At 42.1% G+C, this 23,491-nt stretch overlaps 2 protein-coding genes across 3 annotated transcripts in view; both read left to right on the forward strand.

The window, feature by feature from the left end:
- The window catches only part of abcc1 (ATP binding cassette subfamily C member 1 (ABCC1 blood group)), a 253,278-nt gene that overhangs the window by 183,626 nt on the left and 46,161 nt on the right, over window positions 1-23,491 (forward strand). The gene's annotated exons all lie outside the window — the stretch shown is intronic.
- Window positions 197-23,491, forward strand: part of LOC134012940 (myosin-11-like) — a 48,977-nt gene continuing 25,682 nt past the window's right edge. Inside the window, exons 1-28 of one of the 2 annotated variants that reach the window (XM_062452624.1) lie at window positions 197-1,305; window positions 2,094-2,264; window positions 4,409-4,565; window positions 6,187-6,214; window positions 6,535-6,634; window positions 7,231-7,257; window positions 7,610-7,702; window positions 7,811-7,874; window positions 8,397-8,495; window positions 8,905-9,048; window positions 9,246-9,341; window positions 9,652-9,770; window positions 10,096-10,248; window positions 10,699-10,872; window positions 11,325-11,498; window positions 11,968-12,082; window positions 12,232-12,425; window positions 12,960-13,081; window positions 13,387-13,456; window positions 13,709-13,869; window positions 14,183-14,291; window positions 14,457-14,588; window positions 14,981-15,187; window positions 21,894-22,031; window positions 22,129-22,252; window positions 22,445-22,616; window positions 22,870-23,082; window positions 23,330-23,474. In XM_062452624.1, the coding sequence (XP_062308608.1) occupies window positions 994-1,305; window positions 2,094-2,264; window positions 4,409-4,565; window positions 6,187-6,214; window positions 6,535-6,634; window positions 7,231-7,257; window positions 7,610-7,702; window positions 7,811-7,874; window positions 8,397-8,495; window positions 8,905-9,048; window positions 9,246-9,341; window positions 9,652-9,770; window positions 10,096-10,248; window positions 10,699-10,872; window positions 11,325-11,498; window positions 11,968-12,082; window positions 12,232-12,425; window positions 12,960-13,081; window positions 13,387-13,456; window positions 13,709-13,869; window positions 14,183-14,291; window positions 14,457-14,588; window positions 14,981-15,187; window positions 21,894-22,031; window positions 22,129-22,252; window positions 22,445-22,616; window positions 22,870-23,082; window positions 23,330-23,474 (3,813 nt within the window). In that variant the 5' untranslated portion in view covers window positions 197-993. The remainder of the gene's footprint in view (window positions 1,306-2,093; window positions 2,265-4,408; window positions 4,566-6,186; window positions 6,215-6,534; window positions 6,635-7,230; window positions 7,258-7,609; window positions 7,703-7,810; window positions 7,875-8,396; window positions 8,496-8,904; window positions 9,049-9,245; window positions 9,342-9,651; window positions 9,771-10,095; window positions 10,249-10,698; window positions 10,873-11,324; window positions 11,499-11,967; window positions 12,083-12,231; window positions 12,426-12,959; window positions 13,082-13,386; window positions 13,457-13,708; window positions 13,870-14,182; window positions 14,292-14,456; window positions 14,589-14,980; window positions 15,188-21,893; window positions 22,032-22,128; window positions 22,253-22,444; window positions 22,617-22,869; window positions 23,083-23,329; window positions 23,475-23,491) is intronic. The other variant, XM_062452634.1, reaches the window with a different exon arrangement.

Here is a 23,491-nt window from a genome sequence, read left to right on the forward strand (position 1 = left end):
TCGAGAGATATAGCCATCTCGACATTACCGGGAAAGAAGGCAAGTGGCATTTCTTTTATTTTACTGTTAAGTTTAGGCTACTTAGGATTTAATTCAAAAGAACACCAAGCTAGGTTTTGACTAACTTCCATTTAAAAAAAAATATTTCTGTGTCAAATATTTCAACTAAATAATTGGTTAAATAAGGACTACAAGAACAAGAAACATGATGACACCTCTTTAGCTAATGTGACATTTAGTATGTCAGCATGATTTTTTAAAATCCATAAACAAAATAGTTATAGTTACCTACTTTTGTAATTGTGGTATTATTCTTAAGAACACCCAACAACTTACAGAGAACAGCTACTGTACATACAAGACTATTAGTCTTTACCTGTCAACCATTGTGCCACTACCACACATCACAGAACCTTGTGACAAGTCATAATTCTTGTGTAAACGGTAAGCTTGGATGGACACTTGAGCTGAGCTGCTTTCCTTATAAGGTAGCTCACTGGTAAGTCCCTAGCATCCCTCGAAAGGCCACCAAGACACTGCCAGTGAGAAAAAGCCAGGTACCCAAACATGGGCATTCCAGCATGGCACCTTGCCTGTTGTATGATAGCGGTTATCTTCATTCTGTACATTTACATAGTTTATTGTGGTCACTCAAGGCAAGTGGAGCCTTGTGCTCTACAGGCAGAGAAGAAGATAAGTGAGTAAGTAATGCAAACAGCATGCATTTGTATGGTTAGCTAGTAGCACCTGTATTTATCTATACAATTTGAGTAGACAGGCTACTGATAGACGGAGAGGGACAGATGAGTATATGTTTAGGCAGCTATTGGTTGGTGGGTGACAAAGAAAACACTGATGTTTTTATTTTATCTTTTATATTATGATTCAATGTCATTGTTGTTTGCATGTTCTGAGTCAAGGCATTTCGATTTTTAGACATTTGGAGGGCACCACTGCTCTTGTTGGAAGTATTTCATAGCACAAAACTGTATTATGTTCTTCTGCTATAAAACAGCTACAGTATATACTAGGCCTATATGTCTCTATGATTATCACAATAATAGATACAGTTCCATTGAAGATTCAACGACAAGCAGTTTTGAGATCGAATCTAGGGCCAGTGACATGTCCAAGATGGCTGCCAATGACCCTGCCAGTGATGACAGCAAATTCCTCTTCCTGGACAATGACTTTCGGAACAGCGGAATGGCCCAGGCCGATTGGTCGGCCAAGAAGATGGTGTGGATACCATCAGAGAGAGAGGGCTTTGAAGCTGCCAGTATCAAGGAGGAAAAAGGAGACGAGGTAACATTATAGAGGTGTGGTCAGCTGTACCAGCATGATGGGTCCAGTGTCCAAGCTTGGTTTCAATTAAGGACAAAGATTGTTATATCTAAATAGCTTTACATGGCTTCTTCTCCTTTTGAGCTTTCGTCTACCTAAACTGGAATATATATAATAGTATATATAATAATACCTCCATATTGTTTTTACTTACAGGTCAGAGGATGTAAGGTTGTGAAGGCGAGGAAAGGGAAGCCACTGAGAGTACTGAGATGCAGGCAGATAGTTTGGATTTACAAACATTTAAACATCCTCGGTTTATAAGGATCAGACATTGAAAATTCCAGCAGTTGATTGTCTCTGATTCTCGTGATGATTTGTGTCTTCTATAATTCAACATGATTTGTGTCTCTACTCTCTGATACAATTGAACACTCAAATAATACTGTAACCTTCACTGTATGCCTTTCCTTGACAAATCGGACACAACTGGATTGGTAACGTCTTGTCACCTGTTCAGTTTAGTCAGAGTGGACCGTAAGAGATTATATGAGATTCTAGGGAGTCAGGTGGCTGAGCGGTTAGAGAATTGGGCTAGTAATCAGAAGGTCGCTGGTTCGATTCACGTCCGTGCCAAATTACGTTGTGCCCTTGGGCAAGGCACTTCACCCTACTTGCCTCAGGAGAGAATGTCCCTGTACGTACTGTAAGTCGCTCTGGATAAGAGTGTCTGCTAAATGTAAATATGAGAATGTTATTGTATTTTAACATGATCTTGTGTGGTCTTACCTCCTTCCTTGTCCTTCAAGGTACTAGTGGAACTCTCCAATGGCCAGAAGATGACGGTCAACAAGGATGACATCCAGAAGATGAACCCTCCTAAGTTCAGCAAGACAGAGGACATGGCCGCCCTCACGTGCCTAAATGAGGCATCCGTCCTGCACAACCTCAGGGAGAGGTACTTCTCCAGCCTCATCTATGTAAGTACTTCTACGTAGACACACACATACACACAGCTGTCAGAACTTTCCCTCTTCTTTTTAGAGCTGTTGCATTTCTTTCTCCATTTCTTTCTGTCATATACACATACATAGAGACGCACCGGGCATGTACGCACATACTGTATAAACAAACAGGCACACACACAAACATACTCAAGTAGAAACATTTATAACTAGAGAGGGTACAATTTCTGGGGAAATTGTAGGGTGTGCTTGCGTCGGTTGCACAGGGGTCCGTTTTTGAATGACATTTTTACAACTGATATTTCTGTATATTTTATATAAAAATGCATACTTATTATTTATAAAGATGACATAGATTTAAAAGCATTTTTTGCTGCTCATTTACAACTGAAAATACGAGTGAAGTGTAGAATGAAATAGATGTTTTCTCATTTCCCCTGCAAGAGGCAGCCTCATCGTTGAAACAAAACGAATAAATTGGGCAGACCGGTGTAAAAATTGACCTAATCTCTATGACTTAAACGTCATTTTAAGTTTTTCCCTTCTCATGATATTTTCAGGCATTTAGCCTACTCATTGCATTCATTCATTAATAAAGAACCCCCTTTGAAGATTATTCTACGACGTTACCCGGCAGTAGAAGATGAAATTGCGATTCAAACAGTACCATCTGCTAACTGAAAATATGCCCCCCAAAACGTAAATAAGCTTGACATTTATTTAGTGGAAAATCGCTCATTCATAAAAAGCTCACTGGTAGCGATCATTGTCAGTAACAACGCAAAATGCGATATAGCCCTGTGTGGAGAAGCTGCCCCGGTAAATTGTACTACTACGGTACAGTACTAGACTACTGCTGTGTTCGTCTTGGTAGCGATTGCGTTGGTTGAATTGGATTTAACGTTCCGTTGTACGGTTTAAGCTGAAATTAATTATTTTCATGAACAGATTGACAACGTTTAGGCTGTGGCAATGAAGTTCAGGTTAGTAGTTAGATAGACTTTTGATTTAAGTAAGGGGAGTGCCGAACATGTTCTGTCGCCGTTTGACTTCCTAAACAGCTGTGTAGTGTAGATGTTTTTGTAGTGTGTCTCACGTAAGCTACAGCGTTGCAGTGAGCTTCACTGGTTTGAAACCACAGGTAATGGTAATTTCACCAACAAATCGTTTACTAATGTCAGAATAAACCCTACAACGAAAATGTATATGTGAGGAATGTTTATTTTAACGATTGAAAACAGATAACGCTACATCATAGACCACTGTAGTATGTGTTGCCCAGGCAACACAGGCTAATGTCATGATGCTAATACTTCAGTGAAATAGTAGACTACTGTTTCCGAAAGTAGATGTACTTCCTTAATAATATCAGCTTATACTGTACATTACACATCACAATTGTGTGTCATATCACAAAGTAAAATGAGTAAATAGTTATCACCCTGGCCTCTTTGCTTGTGGCGTTTCTGCAGCTGCCTTGCAGTAAAGCTATAGTTAGCCTAGCTATCCCCCAAGTTAACAGATGCGAAACGAATGTTCTGCCAAAGGTAGTCACGCGTGTTTTCGTGACGTTAGTGACGTAGTGACGTTACTAACGTCAGTGACTGTGGCTAGCAAATTAGCCACCGTTAGCTTCACTTTTCGCCACAAAAACTTAACTTCAGCCTAAACCATGCAACGGAACGTAAATTCCAATAGAAGCAACTCAATCGCTACCAAGACGAAACTTTTGACACCTACTTTGTCTATGTAGGCCAAATATTGACTGAGTTTTAGGGGGGCAAAAATAATAATACTAATAATATATATGTGAGAGAACAAAGGTTGTGCCCTTGCCGAAGGCAAAGCACACCCAATAAATGTTGTCCAACTGTCCTCACATGGGGTCAGATGGCTGAGCGGTTAGGGAGTCGGGCTAATAATCAGAAGGTTGGTTCGATTCGTGCCAAATTAAGTTGTGTCCTTGGGCAAGGCATTTCACCCTACTTGCCTCGGGGAGAATGTCCCTGTACTTACTGTAAGTCGCTCTGGATAAGAGCGTCTGCTAAAAGTAAAATGTCTCCACCAATGAACACAATACACTATAGGTCAGGTCATCAAGAAAGGTTTAGTCCCTACCTTCTCCTCATCATCATCTCTTTTTCTTCATTTTCCACCAGACCTACTCAGGCCTGTTCTGCGTGGTGGTGAACCCTTACAAGATGCTGCCCATCTACTCTGAGAAGATCATTGAGATGTACAAGGGCAAGAAACGCCACGAGGTGCCCCCGCATATCTACTCCATCACTGACAATGCCTACAGGAACATGATGCAAGGTAGCTGTGTGTATGCATGAGTGTACGTGCACATGTGCATAACTGGTGAGAGTCAGAGGGCTGAGACACATACACTTTAGGAGATCAGAGACAGAAAGCGGTAAATTTTCACTAACGTGTGTTTAATTATCAAAAAGAAACAATGCTCAAACAAATACAGAAGGCTTTCCAGGCTTCTAACTGGGAAGCGTTGTTTTTGATACTGTATGTAGTAAGGTTAAAAGAAACCTCTGTACTTGCTATGACCCAATCACTGACCGTGGTTTGTCTGGTTTGTATGGTCTAGCAGTGATCTAAAACCAAGACCCTACTTTCATTCTCTACAGACATGGGTGACAACCTCAAAATACCCATACATGGAGGCCTTAGACCTGACCCGTATTAAGCAAATGATCCGTTTGCTATTATGAGCTTGTCTTAAAGGAGTCATTGAATGCAAAACTGAGTTAACCTTGTCATAGTTGAATAACGACAGTTCGGTGGGTAAAATGGACATACAGTGAACTTCATAGTCCATTGACAGCTCTTTCCTATGCAAATCTCAAAATTTGACCTTATTTGGCTCTGGTCTCTGCCTTTGTCACGCCTCAAAATGTACATACAGACCAGCCCACTGGTTGGCCATGTTGCTTCTTTGCTCCGCAGCTTTGCTTGTTGTAAACCAACCGATCAGCACGCAACTCATCTAAATAATCATGAGCATAAATAAAGGGGAGAAAACCTGTCATTTCATTCTCTAAAACCGCAGCAGTCTTACATCCTCACGCCTTTCAGACCTGATCCTCATTTACATTTACATTACATTTAGTCATTTAGCAGACGCTCTTATCCAGAGCGACTTACAGTAAGTACAGGGACATTCCCCCGAGGCAAGTAGGGTGAAGTGCCTTGCCCAAGGACACAACGTCAGTTGGCATGACCGGGAATCGAACTGGCAACCTTCGGATTACTAGCCCGATTCCCTCACCGCTTGGCCACCTGACTCCCCTCCATTTAAACACAAGGCCAGAGCTTCAGCAGTATAATCCATCATCAGCAGTGGAGAGGTGGCTGAAGTCAAGTGGCAAGAGAAAGCCATTTGCTAAAAAATGGTAGATTAAATCCATATGCAACATCAAGACTAATTCAGACAGATAATGTACTCTTTTCCAGTTGCATTGTTCATGCATTTCATGTAAAAAGTCTGGCAAGTAAAATAAAAAAATTACTAGCCAATGGCGACTTCATTGTGTCCATTGTAGAGGGTTGAGTGTGAAACACCCTATAAAATCATTATATGACCCCTTTACATTTACATTACATTTAGTCATTTAGCAGATGCTCTTATCCAGAGCGACTTACAGTAAGTACAGGGACATACCCCCCGAAGCAAGTAGGGTGAAGTGCCTTACCCAAGGACACAACGTCATTTCGCACAGCTGGGAATCAAACTGGCAACCTTCAGATTACTAGCCCGACTCCCTCACTGCTCAGCCATCTGACTCCCCTTTAAGAGTTCGCAGCATTCAGTGTGTCAAAAACAAAGTTCTAATCTGACATCAAGTTCATCTGAATCTTGTCATCATTCCCTTGCATCTCTGTGTATCCATCCCCTGACCCCCTTATTTGTGTTTCTCCACAGACCGTGAGGACCAGTCTATTCTTTGCACGTAAGTCAAAACACCAAACACTGACCTTTTAAATTGTATCAGACACACACACACATACATACATACACATACACACTGGTCATTAATCAGCCTGTCAGTTGACTGAAAGGGTTCAACTTAAGGTTGATTTCAATAAAACAGAGGAAACAAAAATCCTTGATGATCTTCTAGTGGATAGACGGACACTGTTGCCCGCTCATTTATCTCTTACTACTCACTCACTTGCTATTGTTTTGGTGCCCCCCAACCCATATTCGTGACAACCCCCTCTCTGTGCTACCCACCCTATCTTTCCACTTCCCCCTTCACCCCCTCCACAGAGGTGAATCTGGAGCAGGAAAGACAGAGAACACCAAGAAGGTGATCCAGTATCTGGCTGTGGTAGCCTCCTCACATAAGGGCAAGAAGGACACCAATGCTGTGAGTAACTTACAATTGCTATCTAAACAAATTGCTATGAGACAAATCAGGACCACAGATGTGCAGGTGTATATTACAACAGTGTTCATATAAACTTAAATAATATTGGAATATAATATTAACTAATCCTAACCCTGCCCCAAAAATGTCATATTTTAAATAAATGTAATAGAATGTACTTAAATACAATGCTTATGTGACAGGATCCAAATGCCCTGACATTGGTAAAGGTATGGAATCCTTACTGACCTTACTGGAAAAATGTTCCCTTCCTATGTTTTAGCTGGTGGTGGTCTTGCAATGGGAGGCTAAATGGTGGGGGCGGCTTTCAATGTTTCAGTGTTTCATTGACACACACACACTCGCAGACACAGCCTTTATCACATGCCTCTATCAAAGGGGTAGAGCAAGAGGGCGGAAGATTCTGCCAGAAAAGGATATACTTGTACAACTAAATGTTCACTGCTCACAATAGGTTGAGGACAACGATGATGAAATACCATTGTCATTTCCATTTGTGGAAATAGAGGGGAGTGGGAAGAGGTTGTTAAGTGGTTAAAGTTAATCCTCCACATGGTTCTGTCCCTCCTCTGTAGAAAGAGACAGCCTCATTACTGGCCTATGTGAGTATGAGCATGCCTGAGAGGAATGACACTACTGTATGCCAACCTGCCTCTGTCACTCATTGGATTAGATCTGATGATCAATCTCCTTCTAGTCTTGCAATCCTTACATGTAGAAAGACACACCTTTAATCTGATTCTCTGACTGCAGTGACGGATTTTCCCCAAAATTTGAGTTGGCTGCTTTTGCTGTTCTGGTGCTTTAGAGTCTGTTATTTAATGTGTGTTTGTGTGCCCAATGTGACGCACTATGTGTGTGTGTGTGTGAGTGTGTTGTTATTTTGTACACGCATGTGTGCACAGTCTTATCATTACATAATGTAAAACAGCAAGCATCTTTTCGGGCCCACAGGGAGAGCTAGAGAAGCAGCTTCTTCAGGCCAACCCCATCCTGGAGGCCTTCGGAAATGCCAAGACCATCAAGAATGACAACTCTTCTCGATTTGTAATGCTCAATGCACTGACCAAAAAGAAATGATAAAAAAATTATCTACTTTGTGTCATTGAAATGTATGGAGTCTCAAGTTTCCTCATCTGAACTTTATCCTCACAGGGCAAATTCATCAAGCTCAACTTTGATGTGACAGGGTATATTGTTGGGGCCAACATCGATACTTGTATCCTCTGAAAAGATCAACAGCAAACACATAGCACTAATATGCACTTTGTACAAATGTATGACTGTATATTATTACATTTGACATTTTTTTCATTTAATAGACCTAATACAACATACAAACAGTGCATGTAAAAAGTACAACTGAAAATGAAGGACCAAATTGTTCTAACAGTGCTGTCTTTTATGATTAGAGTCAAACAAAATTCTGTATTTAGCAGGCACAGTGCAAAATAACCACATCTCAGCTACCAGGTATGGTGCAACAACAATAATTTCTCAACTACAGTGCAACAATAACAGAAATGAGTAAATTAGAGTAAATTGCAGAAAAAACGATGTAATATCTTAAGTCCAAATTCAACATTTTGATCGTTTTGTGTGCGCAGTCCCTTGTAAGACAGTTGTATATAAATATTTTTGCTGACATGGTTATCCCCACCCCCCCAAAAAAAATCTAAAGCCATAACATAACCACCTATTTGACTTGGTGGATTCTCTTTAACCATTTCCTGACCGTCAGACCTGCTGGAGAAGTCTCGCTGTATCCGCCAGGGTAAAATTGAGAGGGCCTTCCATATCTTCTACTACATGGTGGACGGAGCCAAAGACAAGTTATGTGGTGAGGACTAAGACTCAGATTTGGCTGCGATGAGCCATTTTGAAGGGCCAGTGGCCAAGTTATGTCCCCCTAGTGATTGTATATGACCAGGGAAAACCCTAGGCCCTTGATTATAGGTTGTTGACCAGGAAATGCTATCTGTGAGTGTGCTGTCGCATGGTGTGTTTGTGTATGTGTGGTTTTGTTTAACTTGTGTGACCTATGTTCCCCACAATAACAGAAAACTAGGGAAAAAAATTCTTGTTCCCCGCAACTTCATGTGTTGTTTCTAGGGTTGTTTAAGGGGGTTTAAGGTAAGAATCACATTAAGGGTTAAGGTTGGGGTTAGGGGTTATGGAAAACACGATTTTGGGAGTGAATTGTGGGTCCTCCCTAGCATAGTAAAACAAACCTGTGTGTGTACACACAGAGGAGCTGCTGTTGGAGGGCTTTGGGAACTACAGGTTCCTGGTGGCAGGCCATGTGGAGGTGCCAGGCCAGGACGATGGCAAGATGTTTCATGAGACTCTGGAGGCCATGGAGATCATGGGCTTCACTGAAGATGAGAGGATTGGTAAGGGAGCCAGGGATCTCCTCCTCTCTATTTTCTTATCCTTTCATCCCTACTCTCTCTCCCTCTGCATATGCCTATTTAATATACAATTGTACACATTGTATATTAAATAGGCATATGCTCTGTCCCACTACTAATATACAGTATGAATGTATAAAACACGCATCTTAATGTGCACATCTTCTGGTCTCTTTTAGGGATGCTGAAGGTATGTTCCACCGTGCTGCAGCTGGGGAACATCGAGTTCAAGACGGAGAGGAACAATGAGCAGGCCACCATGCCTGACAACACAGGTAGGACTCACAGAAACACAGATAACACAGGTGACAACACAGGTAGGACAGGAAACACAGGTGACAACACAGGTAACAGAATACACAGGTGACATTTCAAGGCTATCCTTACCTGGCTTTAGTCTCTTTTTCCCATAATATATATTGTCTCATATTTCCCCTATCCATATTTCTTTCCACCTTTTCAACATGTTCTCTCTCTCTCTCTCTCTCTCTCTCTCCGTATCTCTACCTATCTCTCTTTCTTTCTTTCTCTCTCTTCTCTCCTTATTCTCTCTGTCTCTATCGCTCTCTGTCTCTCTCCGTCCAGCGGCCCAGAAAGTGTGCCACTTGCAAGGCATCAATGTGACAGACTTTACCCGTGCCATCCTCACTCCCCGCATCAAAGTGGGCAGGGAAGTAGTGCAGAAGGCCCAGACCAAGGAACAGGTACACTTGTGGTGTCCTTCTTCCTCTACTCTCCATTTCAAACCCTGAACTTTACAATCAGGAATCAGTAACAAGTGTTTCATTCCCATTTTATTTGCCTTTTTCATCTTCCTCTTACCTCCCTCAATCTCCCTCTGGCTCCCCTTCCTTCTCTTCTCTGTCCCTTTATCATCCTTTCTGTCCATCTCCTGCATCTCCTCCTCCCTCTTTCTCTTCCAATTCTCCCTATCTCTCCGTCACTCCCCTCTCTTTCTCTCCTCCACTCCTCTCTCCTCCACTCATCCTTTTCTCTCCTCTACTACTCCCTTTCTCCTCCGCATCCCAGGCTGACTTTGCCATTGAGGCCTTGGCCAAGGCCATGTACGAGCGCCTGTTTCGCTGGATTCTGGCAAGGGTCAACAAGACTCTGGACAAGTCTAAACGCCAGTCCTCCTCCTTTCTAGGCATCCTAGACATTGCTGGCTTTGAGATCTTCGAGGTGAGATTTGTACCTTAATAAAAAATTTAACAAAATCCTTCTACCTGTAGTGCTGTTTATCGTTTATTGTTTTAGGGAGAGTTGCCGAGTTTTGGAGAAATCAGCCATAAAGATGTCTACCGTTTCTCATATACAATGGAGCTAGATGGCTTAAAGGACCAAAAAAGTCAACTTGAAAGCTCAAGAGCAATGTCTTTTTCCAGAAATCCTGACCCATTAACTCAAGATCAACCACAGACATTTGTTATGTGGGAACTACTTTCTTTCGACCAAGAGCTTGTGCTCTTACAATTGGCGGTTGTAGTTTGGTAGAGGTGAAAATTGTTTCTAAATGAAACTGCTGACATGGTTCCTAATGGACAAATAACCAATAGAGTACAGTTGGGTTGTCCTTGATGTAGACTTGCTGTCCATATGTCCATATGCCTCCGTATGACCTCTGCTCTGCAGGACAACTCGTTTGAGCAGCTGTGCATCAACTACACCAACGAGCGCCTGCAGCAGCTGTTCAACCACACCATGTTCATTCTGGAGCAGGAGGAGTACAAGAGGGAGGGCATCGAGTGGAGCTTCATTGACTTCGGGCTGGACCTGCAGCCCTGTATCGAGCTGATAGAGAGGCCGGTCAGCACAGGGAGGGGTGGGGAAGGGTGGGGGGTGAGGGGGAAAGTTAGCAATGTTAGGGTGTGTGGGAAGGATAGGTTTTGGGGGGTTGGGGGAGGGGATCCTTGAGCAGATAATGAGACACACATAGACAGACAATACACGTCAGGTCCAGTCACCGCTTGCAAAAACACGTCTGCCGAGACTCTCCTTCTGTACACCTACACAGAGTTGTTATTTACAGAGGCATGCACACACACACAATATTGCTCCTAACATGCACACATACTCATGTCAGACCATCTCTCCCGTTTACAATACAGCCCCATGAACCCACACTGTACACAACATACTTTCAGTGCACACTTGAGAATGTGATAGAATAACTCTTATTCACTTTCACTCTCTCTCTATTTATATTCTCTCTTTCTCACTCTCTCTCTGTCTGTCTGTGTGTCTGTCTCTTTCTCTAGAACAACCCTCCTGGTATCTTGGCTCTGCTGGATGAGGAGTGCTGGTTCCCTAAGGCCACAGATCTGTCCTTCGTGGAGAAGCTGATGAACACACACTGCACACACTGTAAATTCTCCAAGCCCAAAAGCCTGAAGGACAAGACCATGTTTTCTGTGTTGCACTACGCAGGCAAGGTAAAAACAGATGTTGATTCTAATTAGATTTCCCGATTTATATTTATGTTGGATTCACTTCACTGTTATTAAGCAGTTTACTAATGTTCAGCAATGTTTGCATTTTCCAAGTTTAAATGGTTTGCAATTTACCAATACAAGGCGATTATGATTTTTCAACAACAACTCAATACAAACATGCAATCCTCTAGGCAGGGACATCAAAGTGAGGGGAAAAGTCAGACTTTCTACCCAAGGCCCCAATGGGGAGAGGGCCCTCGAAAAGCTTGGAATGAAAATGTGTTGAATGAAAAACCAGAAATGGGGAGAGGGCAAAATGCAACATCTTTATGGGGCCCAAAATACTTAGCAGCACCCCTGCCTTTATGTGCCTTAGATGCTAGCCAACGGAAATGGAACTGTGTTTTCTTTGAAGCCATCTTTCCCAGAACTGTTCCAAGCTCACTACTTATTTTCCCATGTTCCCCAGGTGGACTACAACGGTGCAAACTGGCTGACCAAAAACATGGACCCTCTGAATGACAACGTGACGGCTCTGCTAAACAACTCTTCAAGTCCCTTCATCCAGGACATGTGGAAGGACGGTGAGTTGGTTGGGTTCATACATGTTTTCTAAATTTGTTGTGACACTGAGGAAGCAGAGAGGGTTGGTGTCTCTCGGTCTCGCTTACATCTCCCATCCCTCCCGGTCTCTCCCCTTTCCCGCTCTTCCCCTTTCCTTATCTCTCTCCAGTTGACCGTGTGGTGGGTATAGACACCCTCACCAAGATGTCAGAGAGCTCTACCCCCAGCTCCACCAAGTCTAAGAAGGGCATGTTCCGCACGGTGGGCCAGCTCTACAAGGAGTCCCTGGGCAAGCTCATGACCACCCTGCACAATACACAGCCCAACTTTGTGCGCTGCATCATCCCTAACCACAAGAAGATGGTGGGTTACTCCCTAGCAACCTCCCTCGGATCTATCTTGTCAAATCAAATCAAAATATGTGTTTTGCCTTTTTTTCCAAAAACAAATATGGAGGGAAAATCTTTCAAATGCGTCTGACTGACTCTTGTTCTCTCCCCTTTGTGCGAAACATTTGCACTTACACACTTAACCCATCTATCCATGCCACTTAGTCTTTTTCACTCCATCAACCGTCTAATCCGCATACCAATCACCCAAGGGACTTTTACCTTTGCATTTCTCCGACCCCTTCCTGTCAAAAAGAAGAAAGAACCCAAGCTCTCCTACTATGCTACCCTGACCCTCTTCCTCAACCATTGTTCTCCCTTCCACCTTCCATAAGCATTATTTATCTCATTAATTTATTGATAAAGCATGTATCCATCCATCCATCCAGCAATACCATTCATCCATTCAGCCATCCATTTATCCCATCCATCCATGTATTCCATCCATCTATCACAGCCATCTATCTCATTCATTCATCAATCTATCTATACATCTCTGTGTTGGCAGGCCGGTAAAATGGACGCCAACCTGGTTCTGGACCAGCTGAGGTGTAACGGGGTCCTGGAGGGGATCCGGATTTGCAGGCAGGGATTTCCCAACCGCATCGTGTTCCAGGAGTTTCGTCAACGGTGAGGAACCAAAGTCCCTCATGAGGAACCCTCATAGACTGGACCTTGAATATGAGTAGTTCCAAAATATGTTTATAATACACTGAGGTCAAGTTGTGATCAAATGAAACTGGTTATATTGCAACAACTAGTTGTGGCCAGGGTTGGAATTTGGGTTAGACTTGCTTTGTTTGATAATTGGTGGGTAATTGGGTAAACATTCTATAGGCAAAAAGTTCTCCAATCGATACTGTTATCTCTCACTGTTTTTTTGGGGGGGAGGGGGCTTTTCTAATATAACAGACAAATCCTTTCTCTATTTACAGCTATGAAATCCTTGCTGCCAATGCCATTCCCAAAGGCTTCATGGATGGGAAACAGGCTTGCTGTGTTATGGTCAGTGTTATTTAAATTAGTTGAACAGTGTAAACCTAATAGGATTATTTTTGCCACCCAAAGCTACTGATGATGTCTTCTCCTGCCCCAACACAGTTAGTCTTGGCATTCAACATGACATTTTAGGTTCAACCAGACTGGACGCCTATCACCAAACAGGAAAACAGTTTGTAAGACAAACTCCCTGCTGCAAGCACAGTGGTTCTCCTAAGGCTTACCCTAGACTGAATCTTTCTTCTCTTCTCCTCCCAGGTGAAGCACCTGGACCTGGATCCTAACCTGTACCGTATCGGTCAGAGCAAGATGTTCTTCAGGACAGGGGTGCTGGCCCAGCTGGAGGAGGAGAGGGACCTTAAACTCACCATCGTCATCATTGCCTTCCAGGCGCAAGCCAGAGCCTTCTTGGCTCGCAAGTAAGGAATTTTCACACACACACACACACACACACACACACACACACACACACTATCAAACGCACGCACATACACTCTATCACACACACACACGACTGACACTCCTTCTCTTTAGAACACACACTGAGACATAGATGCACACATGCACTGGATCTGCACACACACTCATGCTTGCACTCTGACCTAGACACAGTGTCTCTTACACATATACTTAACTTGCACATTATCTCTTTCTTCTTTTTATTTCTTTTTTTGACACACATACGTGCGCACACACACACAAAGTCCCCTTCTTTCTCCTGTTTCCCTGCAGGATGTTTAGTAAGAGGCAGGCCCAGCTGACTGCCATGAAGGTGATTCAGAGGAACTGTGCTTGCTACCTCAAACTCAAGAATTGGCAGTGGTGGAGGCTCTTCACCAAGGTACACAGACACACACACACACACACATCACACTGTGTCACACACATACTTCAGATAAATCTAAAAGCCTCCATTCAAAATAAAGGAATAGAACTCACACCTAACACTTGGTGACGCTACCATTGTTGGGGTTTTGACTGGATGTCTCTGTTGTCCATTTCCCAGGTCAAGCCCCTCCTCCAGGTGACTAGACAGGAAGAAGAGATGGGTCAGAAGGATCAAGAACTTCAACAGGCCAAGGAGGTGGCACAGAAGAGTCAGACTGAGCTGAAAGAGATCACCCAGAAACACATACAGGTGAGACACACACACGTACTTACTCATTCCTACACAAGTGGCACAGAGATATGCATATATGTCTACACACATATGCAGATACAGTACACACGCAGGTGAATTGATGCACGTGTCACAGGTGTCATTGCATTGCCCATCAGTATTGAGTCCTCCTGATCTTGCGCACACCAGGGTTCCAACTTGGTTTCTCTGACCTACGAATGTGACGGACCACCAGCTTTATCCAGCTACACCACAAAAAAGCTAGCTATTCAATGGTGCGGGTGGGCCATATTTATACTGAGGAGTGAATTTAACCCATTCAACTTTGTTACACATGCATGAAAATGCATTTATCCAGACACACACAGGGACACACACAAACAGTTGACACACACACTCCCTATCCCTAGCTGGAGAAGGAGCACACTCAGCTCCAGGAGAAGCTCAATGCAGAAACAGAGCTATATGCCGAGGCGGAGGAGATGAGGGTTCGTTTGGAGTCAAAGAAGCAGGAGTTGGAGGAGGTGCTGCATGAAATGGAGGCCCGGTTGGAGGAGGAGGAGGAGCGCAGCCAGAGCCTCCAGCAGGAGAAGAGACACATGGAGCAGCAGCTACAGGTGGGAGACAAAATGGCCGACCTCTTAAAGAACTTAATTAGTTAGGAGTTAGTGTCTCTGGAGGAAGAGGATGAATGTGAGTTATAATGTGGCAAAAAGGCTTCCTGTGTTCACTATCTCATATGATAGCTAAAAGGACCAAATGTAGTCGTGTTTAATCAAACAGCAAGGTAGTCAGCCATTCAGTTGATAATGGGTTTGACCAAAAACAAAAGCACATTATAGCTTTTTACAATCGCTAGGACAAATTTTTCAATACTTGCGTCACATTTTCAAAACTCTTCATACAGTTCTCCTAACCAACTTTTAGCTTGGCAAGCAGTTATTTCCCCATCCAAAATGCACTAAAACTACTAAAACACTTCATACATATTTGAATTTTTACAATACTCATATTTACATTTAGTCATTTAGCAGACGCTCTTATCCAGAGCAACTTAAGAGCGACAGTAAGTACAATGACATTCCCCCCGAGGCAAGTAGGGTGAAGCGCCTTGCGAAGAATGACACCTCTCTACTGTTTAGAATTAATTGCAGTATGTATTTCAGGAATAATTCAGACATGATGCAATATGCATCAATATGACATATTGACAAATATTACAGTTTTTTACAATCACTGACACTAATTTCAGAACCTTGATGTCCTTTTTCATAACTGTAGATATAAAACTCGAAACAGTCATTACTTGTAACACAGACTGTCACAGACTGTCACAAAGCATAGCATTGCATGTTCATATCTTTAAAGACACCTTGCGCATGCAGAATCATTAGTTCAAATAACTAATTTATCATGAAATACCATCGGAACATCCACACACAAGATACACATAGTTTCATGAAGTAGTTGTTTATACAATCATTAAATATTGTACTACAAAATATGTGATACATGTTTCATAAGATACTACATCCCCATAAATGGACTAAGAGAGAATACTAAAAACAGTGGAATCATTGAGCAAAATCAGAAATGTATTGATGAAATACAATCAAATAACATTTATTTTTAATTTTTTGTATCAAAGCAAACATAATTAGCTACAAAAAAAAACTATGCTACAGTACTTGAACATTACATTTACATTACATTTATGCATTTAGCAGACGTGTTTATCCAAAGCGACTTCCAAGAGAGAGCTTTACAAAAGTGCATAGGTCACTGATCATAACAACGAGATACCCCCGAACATTGCGAGCAGCCAAAACATGAAGCATACATTGTGAAAACCAAATAAGTGCCAAAGGGAAGAACCATAAGAGCATGCAGTTAAACAAGTTACAATTAAACAACATGAAACTCAAAAGTGCAAGTGTACCTGTAGAAAAACAATCAACAGTAAAAAAAAATATATTTCACAGCGAGTACAGGAATTTAAATCCGTTACAACCAACCAACAAGAGCAACAAGTCTCTCAATAAGAGTCATTGTGATCCTGGAGGAAACTAACATCAGGTCCAGCCAAGCATTCCTAAGTGCCGTTGTACTCCCGGAACAAGTGCGTCTTGAGCAACATGTACTGCAGTGTTCCTCACCTGGCTCAAAAAACAAACAAACAAAGCAAAATAAAGGATTGATTACTCTCCTACATTTCCATCAACCCTGTCTTGTGGATTTGGCCACAAGTTTTCATCCACATCGAAATAGATGTTTTCATTTGCTAGAGATTATAAACACATCCCTTAGAACTGGTGTCTTCCCAGATTCCTTCAAAACAGCTGTTGTAAAGCCCCTATTAAAGAAACCCAAATTGGATAACAGTATACTTGCAAATTACAGACCAATATCAAACCTTCCATTTCTTACTAAAGTACTGGAAAATATAGTATTAGTCCAATTAAATTATTTTCATGAAGAAAATAACATCCTGGAAGTCTCGCAGTCATGTTTCAGGAAATATCACAGTACTGAAACTGCTCTCACCAATATAATTAGCGACCTCAGACTAAACTCTGATGCAAATAAAGTCTCTATCCTTATCCTGTTATATCTCAGTGCAGCATTTGATACCATTGACCACGGCATCCTAATCAATAGACTGGAAAAGCTTATTGGGTTCACGGATAGTGTATTGAACTGGATGAAATCATATATCAGAGGAAGGAAGTTTTATGTTAGTTTAGGAGACCATAGGTCTAAGAAACATGAGAACTGCTACGGGGTTGCTCAAGGAAGCTGCTTAGGTCCATTACTTTTTTCTCTTTATATGTTACCACTCGGCGACATAATCAGAGAACATTACATAGATTTCCATAGCTATGCGGATGACACAAAACTACAGTACTGTGCAAAAGTCTTAGGCACAATAAAAAAGGTTAAGGAAAAATGCTTTAAGAAATAATGACATAAAAAATTTTAACAAAAAGTTGAGCAAAATTGCACTATTATACTGCTGCACAAATAAAAAAATTATATTACATATATTTCTTTGATTAAACGTTGCATCCAAATCTGATACACTTAAACGAAAAAATGCAGCAACATTAAATTTAGATTGACTATAATTCTAATGTATTTTTACTACAAATAGGTACAGTACAAAACTTTCTGCATCACTATTAGTATCCTCATCTGCCTCCTCACCGACGAGACACCAGAGATGTCGCTTACTAATTAATAAACTGCTTTGCGCAATTCCTGTGTTGTTCTGAATTACGATTAAATAATAATAATAAAAGCTGCCCTTGTGTACACACCGCCCTCATCGAAACATGTAATTCAAGAAAAGCTGTAGCATTTAATTGAAGAAATACAGTATAAGACATTATTTGTGTAAAAAATCTTGGGTGCCCAAGACTTATGCACAGTACTGTATATATATCCACTGAACCCAACGATGCAACAGCCATAAATTCCATTACGAACTGCTTGTCGGCAATAAACAAATGGATGAATGATAAATTTCTTAAATTAAATGAAGACAAAACTGAAGTCTTACTATGTGGCCTCAAATCCAAAAGAGAGATGCTAACTAAGAATCTAGGAGGTTTAACCTCCTGGCTTAAACCAGATGGGACAAGTCTCGGTGTAATCCTGGACTCAGATTTGAATTTCAACTCTCACATTAATAAAGTGACCAAAACAGCTTTCTTTCACCTGAGGAATATAGCGAACGTACGACCATTCATAAACCAAAATGATGCAGAGAAGTTAATTAATGCTTTTATATCCAGCCGGCTGGACTACTGTAACGCACTTTTCGCTGGTCTTCCCAAGAAAACCACTGAAACACTACAGCTCATTCAAAATTCTGCAACTAGATTATTAACCAAAACTAAAAGTAGAGAACACACTAGTCCTGTCCTAGCTACTTTACACTGGCTCCCTGTTACCTTCAGAATTGACTTTAAGGTCAATTCTGGTCAAGGTCCTCACATACAAAGCTCTAAACGGACAAGGACCTAGCTACATTGCTAACTCTCTTATAAACTATACACCAGCTAGAATAGCCTGGTCCTAACCAGACCCTCGTACATTTCATTTGTACAGAGGGTCTGGGATTGCTCCATTGACAAGCGTTAACTTCCTTGAAGGGGGGTACTCTGTTGAAGTTTAAAACTATTGGATCTGCTCAGAGCCACTCTGATCTGCCATAACCAATCGCTAGCGTTCGCCTTAGCCAACTCCTTCACCACTACTGTAACGGAGCTAGCTGCCGTAGCTGGAAAATCAAACTTTTCCCGAACCCCGTGGGGAGGAGGGCCACAACATCATGGGCCACCAACAAAACTCAGCAAGGATTGTTCTTGCTCCGGCTTTAACTTATGGATATTCGGCAGCGTTGCCACAACAGACCGAATAGCTTCGCTCGCATCTTTCTCCCCCGCCATTACTGAACTACAACTCAAACTAATGCACGACATCAACGTCATCGTTCTCAGCCACTCCCTCTGTTCACTGATTGGACCTACAAAAAAATTGTTTCTGAAAACCGACTAATACACCGAAATCCCAGACCTAGTACAGGAGCAAAATTAAAAATGAGCGGAAGTACGTAGGAGGGCAGAGCCAGGCTACAGCTAGAACACTGCGATCATCAAATGCAGGCCTATTAGAGGTCACCAGAAGCAGTCATAAGAAGATTGGTGATTCAGCCTTTGTCAATTACGCCTCAAAACTATGGAACAAATTACCCATAAATATTAGGGAAGCAAACACGCTAGACATTTTTAAAAGACAGCTTAAAACCTATCTTTTTACCAAAGCATTTAACTAATTTGATCTCAGAAGGGCTTTACTACTTTTATTAGTTATATTATTGTTTTTATAGATTTTTTTGATTCCCACAAATATTGCGGCTTGTGTTTTGACTTGTGTACTTATATTGATTGTGTCACATTTTATTTATTTTATTGAGTTACATTTTATTTATATTGGGAAACCACAAAGACTGTGGCTCGAGACACCGCAAAGACTGCGGCTCGAGATACCGCAAAGACTGCGGCTTGGGTGTTTTGGATTCCCGCAAAGACTGCGGCTTGTATTTTGTTGAGTAACATTTTTATTTATATTGGGGAAACCACAAAGACTGTGGCTTGAGATACCGCAAAGACTGTGGCTTGAGATACCGCAAAGACTGCAGCTTGTTTATACTGGAAAACCACAAAGACTGTGGCTCGAGATACCGCAAAGACTGTGGCTCGAGATACCGCAAAGACTGCGGCTTGTGTGTTTTGGATTCCCGCAAAGACTGTGGCTTGTATTTTGTTGAGTTACATTTTGATTTATATTGGGAAACCACAAAGACTGTGGCTCGAGATACCGCAAAGACTGCGGCTTGTGTGTTTATACTGGAAAACCACAAAGACTGTGGCTCGAGATACCGCAAAGACTGCGGCTTGTGTGTTTTGGATTCCCGCAAAGACTGTGGCTTGTATTTTTTTTTTTGTTACATTTTTATTTATATTGGGAAACCACAAAGACTGTGGCTCGAGATACCGCAAAGACTGTGGCTCGAGTTACTGCAAAGACTGTGGCTTGTTTTGGGAAACCACAAAGACTGTGGCTCGAGTTACTGCAAAGACTGTGGCTTGTTTTGGGAAACCACAAAGACTGTGGCTCGAGATACTGCAAAGACTGTGGCTCGAGTTACTGCAAAGACTGTGGCTTGTTTTGGGAAACCACAAAGACTGTGGCTCGAGATACCGCAAAGACTGCGGCTTGTGTGTTTATACTGGAAAACCACAAAGACTGTGGCTCAATATACCGCAAAGACTGTAGCTCGAGATACCGCAAATACTGAGGCTTGTGTGTTTTGGATTCCCGCAAAGACTGCGGCTTGTATTTTATTTATTTTTATTATTACTTTTATCACTTGTATTATTGTTTTTATTGATTTTATGTAAAGCACCTTGAGCTGCAATTCTTGTATGAAATGTGCTATATAAATAAAGTCTTATTATTCATTTGACAAACATCTCTGAAAGAATCTCCAGGCATGGCGAATCCTGGCCTGACACTGGTCTGCGTGATGTAATTGCATGCCTCATCCATGGCCTGGAGAAGAGTAACTTGTTCATGAGGGTGTCTATCGTACACCTCCATTTGAAGAACAATTCCTCAATAGGGTTGAGGAAGGGAGAGTATGGGGGCAAGTACAAGGCTGTAAATTGACAAAGCAATTACAAGGCCCGCATACCTACAGGTGCTGCTGGTTTTCAAATCTGAAAACATGATGGTTTAGTCCAATTTGTTTATGTTTAATGGAAATTGGTGTCAATGGATTTCGTTATACTGAAACTTTCATGTTCTAAACTTGAAATATTGTTTGTCAGTTTCTATAAAACTATGCATTAAGAGTAATGCAACAGTTACTTATCATTTTGAGCAGTAGTATCAATTGACAGTTAGATCATTGTAATGTAAGGAAATGACAGACATTTCAGATGTTATGTGTGAATTGCATTTTAAAATCGTAATACTTTGATGTTAAGTTGTGTCATTTTGAACAGATGATTATAGTTCAATGAACAAATGATCTAAGGTTGTACACCATCTATCGAAACAGTAGCAATGCTAAACAACCCTGTCTTCTACATTTGGCCACAGGTTCTCATCTACATAATATTTTATGTAATCTTGGGCAATACAACTAGTCCATCCCTGACTATCTTCTGCCGATATGTCCTGGCAACCAGCTTTCATTGCTTCCAGGAGAGGAGTTAATTTATCTAATTGTTTTGATAGTATTTCACTTTTCTGATTGAGAATACATTTCAATATTACTATAGAAATGTTGCAAATTGTTGTCAATTCAGTTATGTTTAGAATAAATGTAACAGTTTTGAAAAGAGTATGTAAAAATGGGCTTGTGGGTACATACATTTTTGGTGGTGTTTGTGTCTGTGTGCGAACATAATTAATGGGATTTGAAAGATGTTGTTTATGATTGTATTTTGTGCCAAAGCAATGAAAAATGATCCACAGTTTAGCCCACAGACTGATGTGCTCACTGTATGAAGAGTTTTGAAAATGTGACCTAAGTATTGAGAAAATAGGTCTTAATAAACTGTACTACTGTTCAGTCTTATCCTGTTCCTTTTCCAGCTACCTTGAAATAGGCCAAACTTAAAAGTTGCAGGGCTGCTGGCTTGAATCACTATTGATATCAATAGATTAGTATCTATTGATATCAATAGTATATAGCTTTTAACAATAGAAAATAAAATGTTCTCTATCTTCTTATCTCTGGTTCTGTGGCAGGACTTGGAGGCCCATCTGGCTGGGGAGGAGGATGCCCGGCAGAAGCTGCAACTGGAGAAGGTCACCACCGAGGGCAATGTCAAGAAACTAGAAGAGGACATTCTGGTCATGGTGGACCAGAACAACAAACTGCTCAAGGTGCGTGTATGTGTGTGGAGGGGTATTTGCATGTTTTTTATGTGTGTGTGTGTCATCACCCTTAATCACAATGCCATTATTCTACTCCTTTACTTAGGAGCGGAAGCTTCTAGAAGAGAGAGTGGCGGATTTCAGCTCCAACCTTGCAGAGGAGGAGGAAAAATCTAAGAACTTGACCAAGCTGAAAAACAAACATGAGTCCATGATTTCTGACCTGGAGGGTCAGTTTCTGATCCTTGACCCCTCCTTGAACCTTTAGACCCTACTTATTTAAAACACCCTATTTTGGTGATCAGGCCAGCTTAGTGGCCTGCATAGTGATGCATAGCTTTAATCTTGTAATATATATTATTTGCTGTAGTTATTTAAATGCATTTAATTGCATCCTGATGCACTGTACCTATGTGTTCCAGTGCAAATGAAGAAAGAAGAGAAAGGAAGACAGGATGTGGAGAAGGCCAAGAGGAAGCTGGAAGGGGAGCTGGCTGACCTCCAGGAGCAGCTAGCCGACCTACAGGCCCAGATAGCCGAGCTCAGGTCCCAGCTTACTGCTAAAGGGGAGGAGTTGCAGGCCATGCAGGCTCGGTAAAAAACACTGATGCAGCTGGCTAAGATCTGTAGCACCGCAAGCTTGGAACATGCTAAATGTTGTAGCCCCTCAAGCTATAAACGGTCTTGCCTGACTGAACTCGCGCTAAGCTTCATAACACCTCCAACTAGGAACATGTTACTATCTTGAGGTGTAGCACAGCAAGCTACCTTCTATCTATGTGTTTCTTCCCCTCCCTCCTTATCCCCCTACATCCCTCTCCTCCTCCCTTCTTTCTTTCGGAGCCAGTCTGGAAGAGGAGAGCGGGCAGCGCGCGATGGTGGTCAAGCGTGTGCGGGAGCTGGAGGCCCTGTTGGGAGAGGTGCAGGAGGACTTGGAGGCAGAGAGAGGGGCGAGGGGGAAAGCCGAGGCTGCCCGCCGGGACCTGGGGGAGGAGCTGAATGCCCTGCGCTCTGAGCTGGAGGACACCCTGGACACCACTGCTGCCCAGCAGGAGCTCAGGTCAGAAACGCAGGGTCATGGTCCTGTGGTGACCTCACACTGACTGCATGGCCAATGTACTAGCACATGCCCATGACCGCATACTAATCATTCATAACCGGACAGAAAAATGTAATTTAAGAGGTGGTGGTCTGATTAACACTTGTGAAAGACTAAAGGACACCTTGGGTATACTTGGCCAGTAATCTGTGCATTTCTGATGCCCAATGTGTACTATGTCACTATGAATGGTTGTTGTCACTTCCAGGGCGAAGCGCGAGCAGGAAGTGATCATGTTGAAGAAGACCATGGAGGAGGAGGTGCGCAGTCACGAAGCCCAGGTCCAAGACATGAGACAGAAACACACCCAGGCTGTGGAGGAACTGAGTGAACAACTGGACCAGGCCAAGAGGGTACACAGTGCACATTC

Source organism: Osmerus eperlanus, chromosome 2 (genome assembly GCF_963692335.1).
Source record: "Osmerus eperlanus chromosome 2, fOsmEpe2.1, whole genome shotgun sequence".
Taxonomy (NCBI): domain Eukaryota; kingdom Metazoa; phylum Chordata; class Actinopteri; order Osmeriformes; family Osmeridae; genus Osmerus; species Osmerus eperlanus.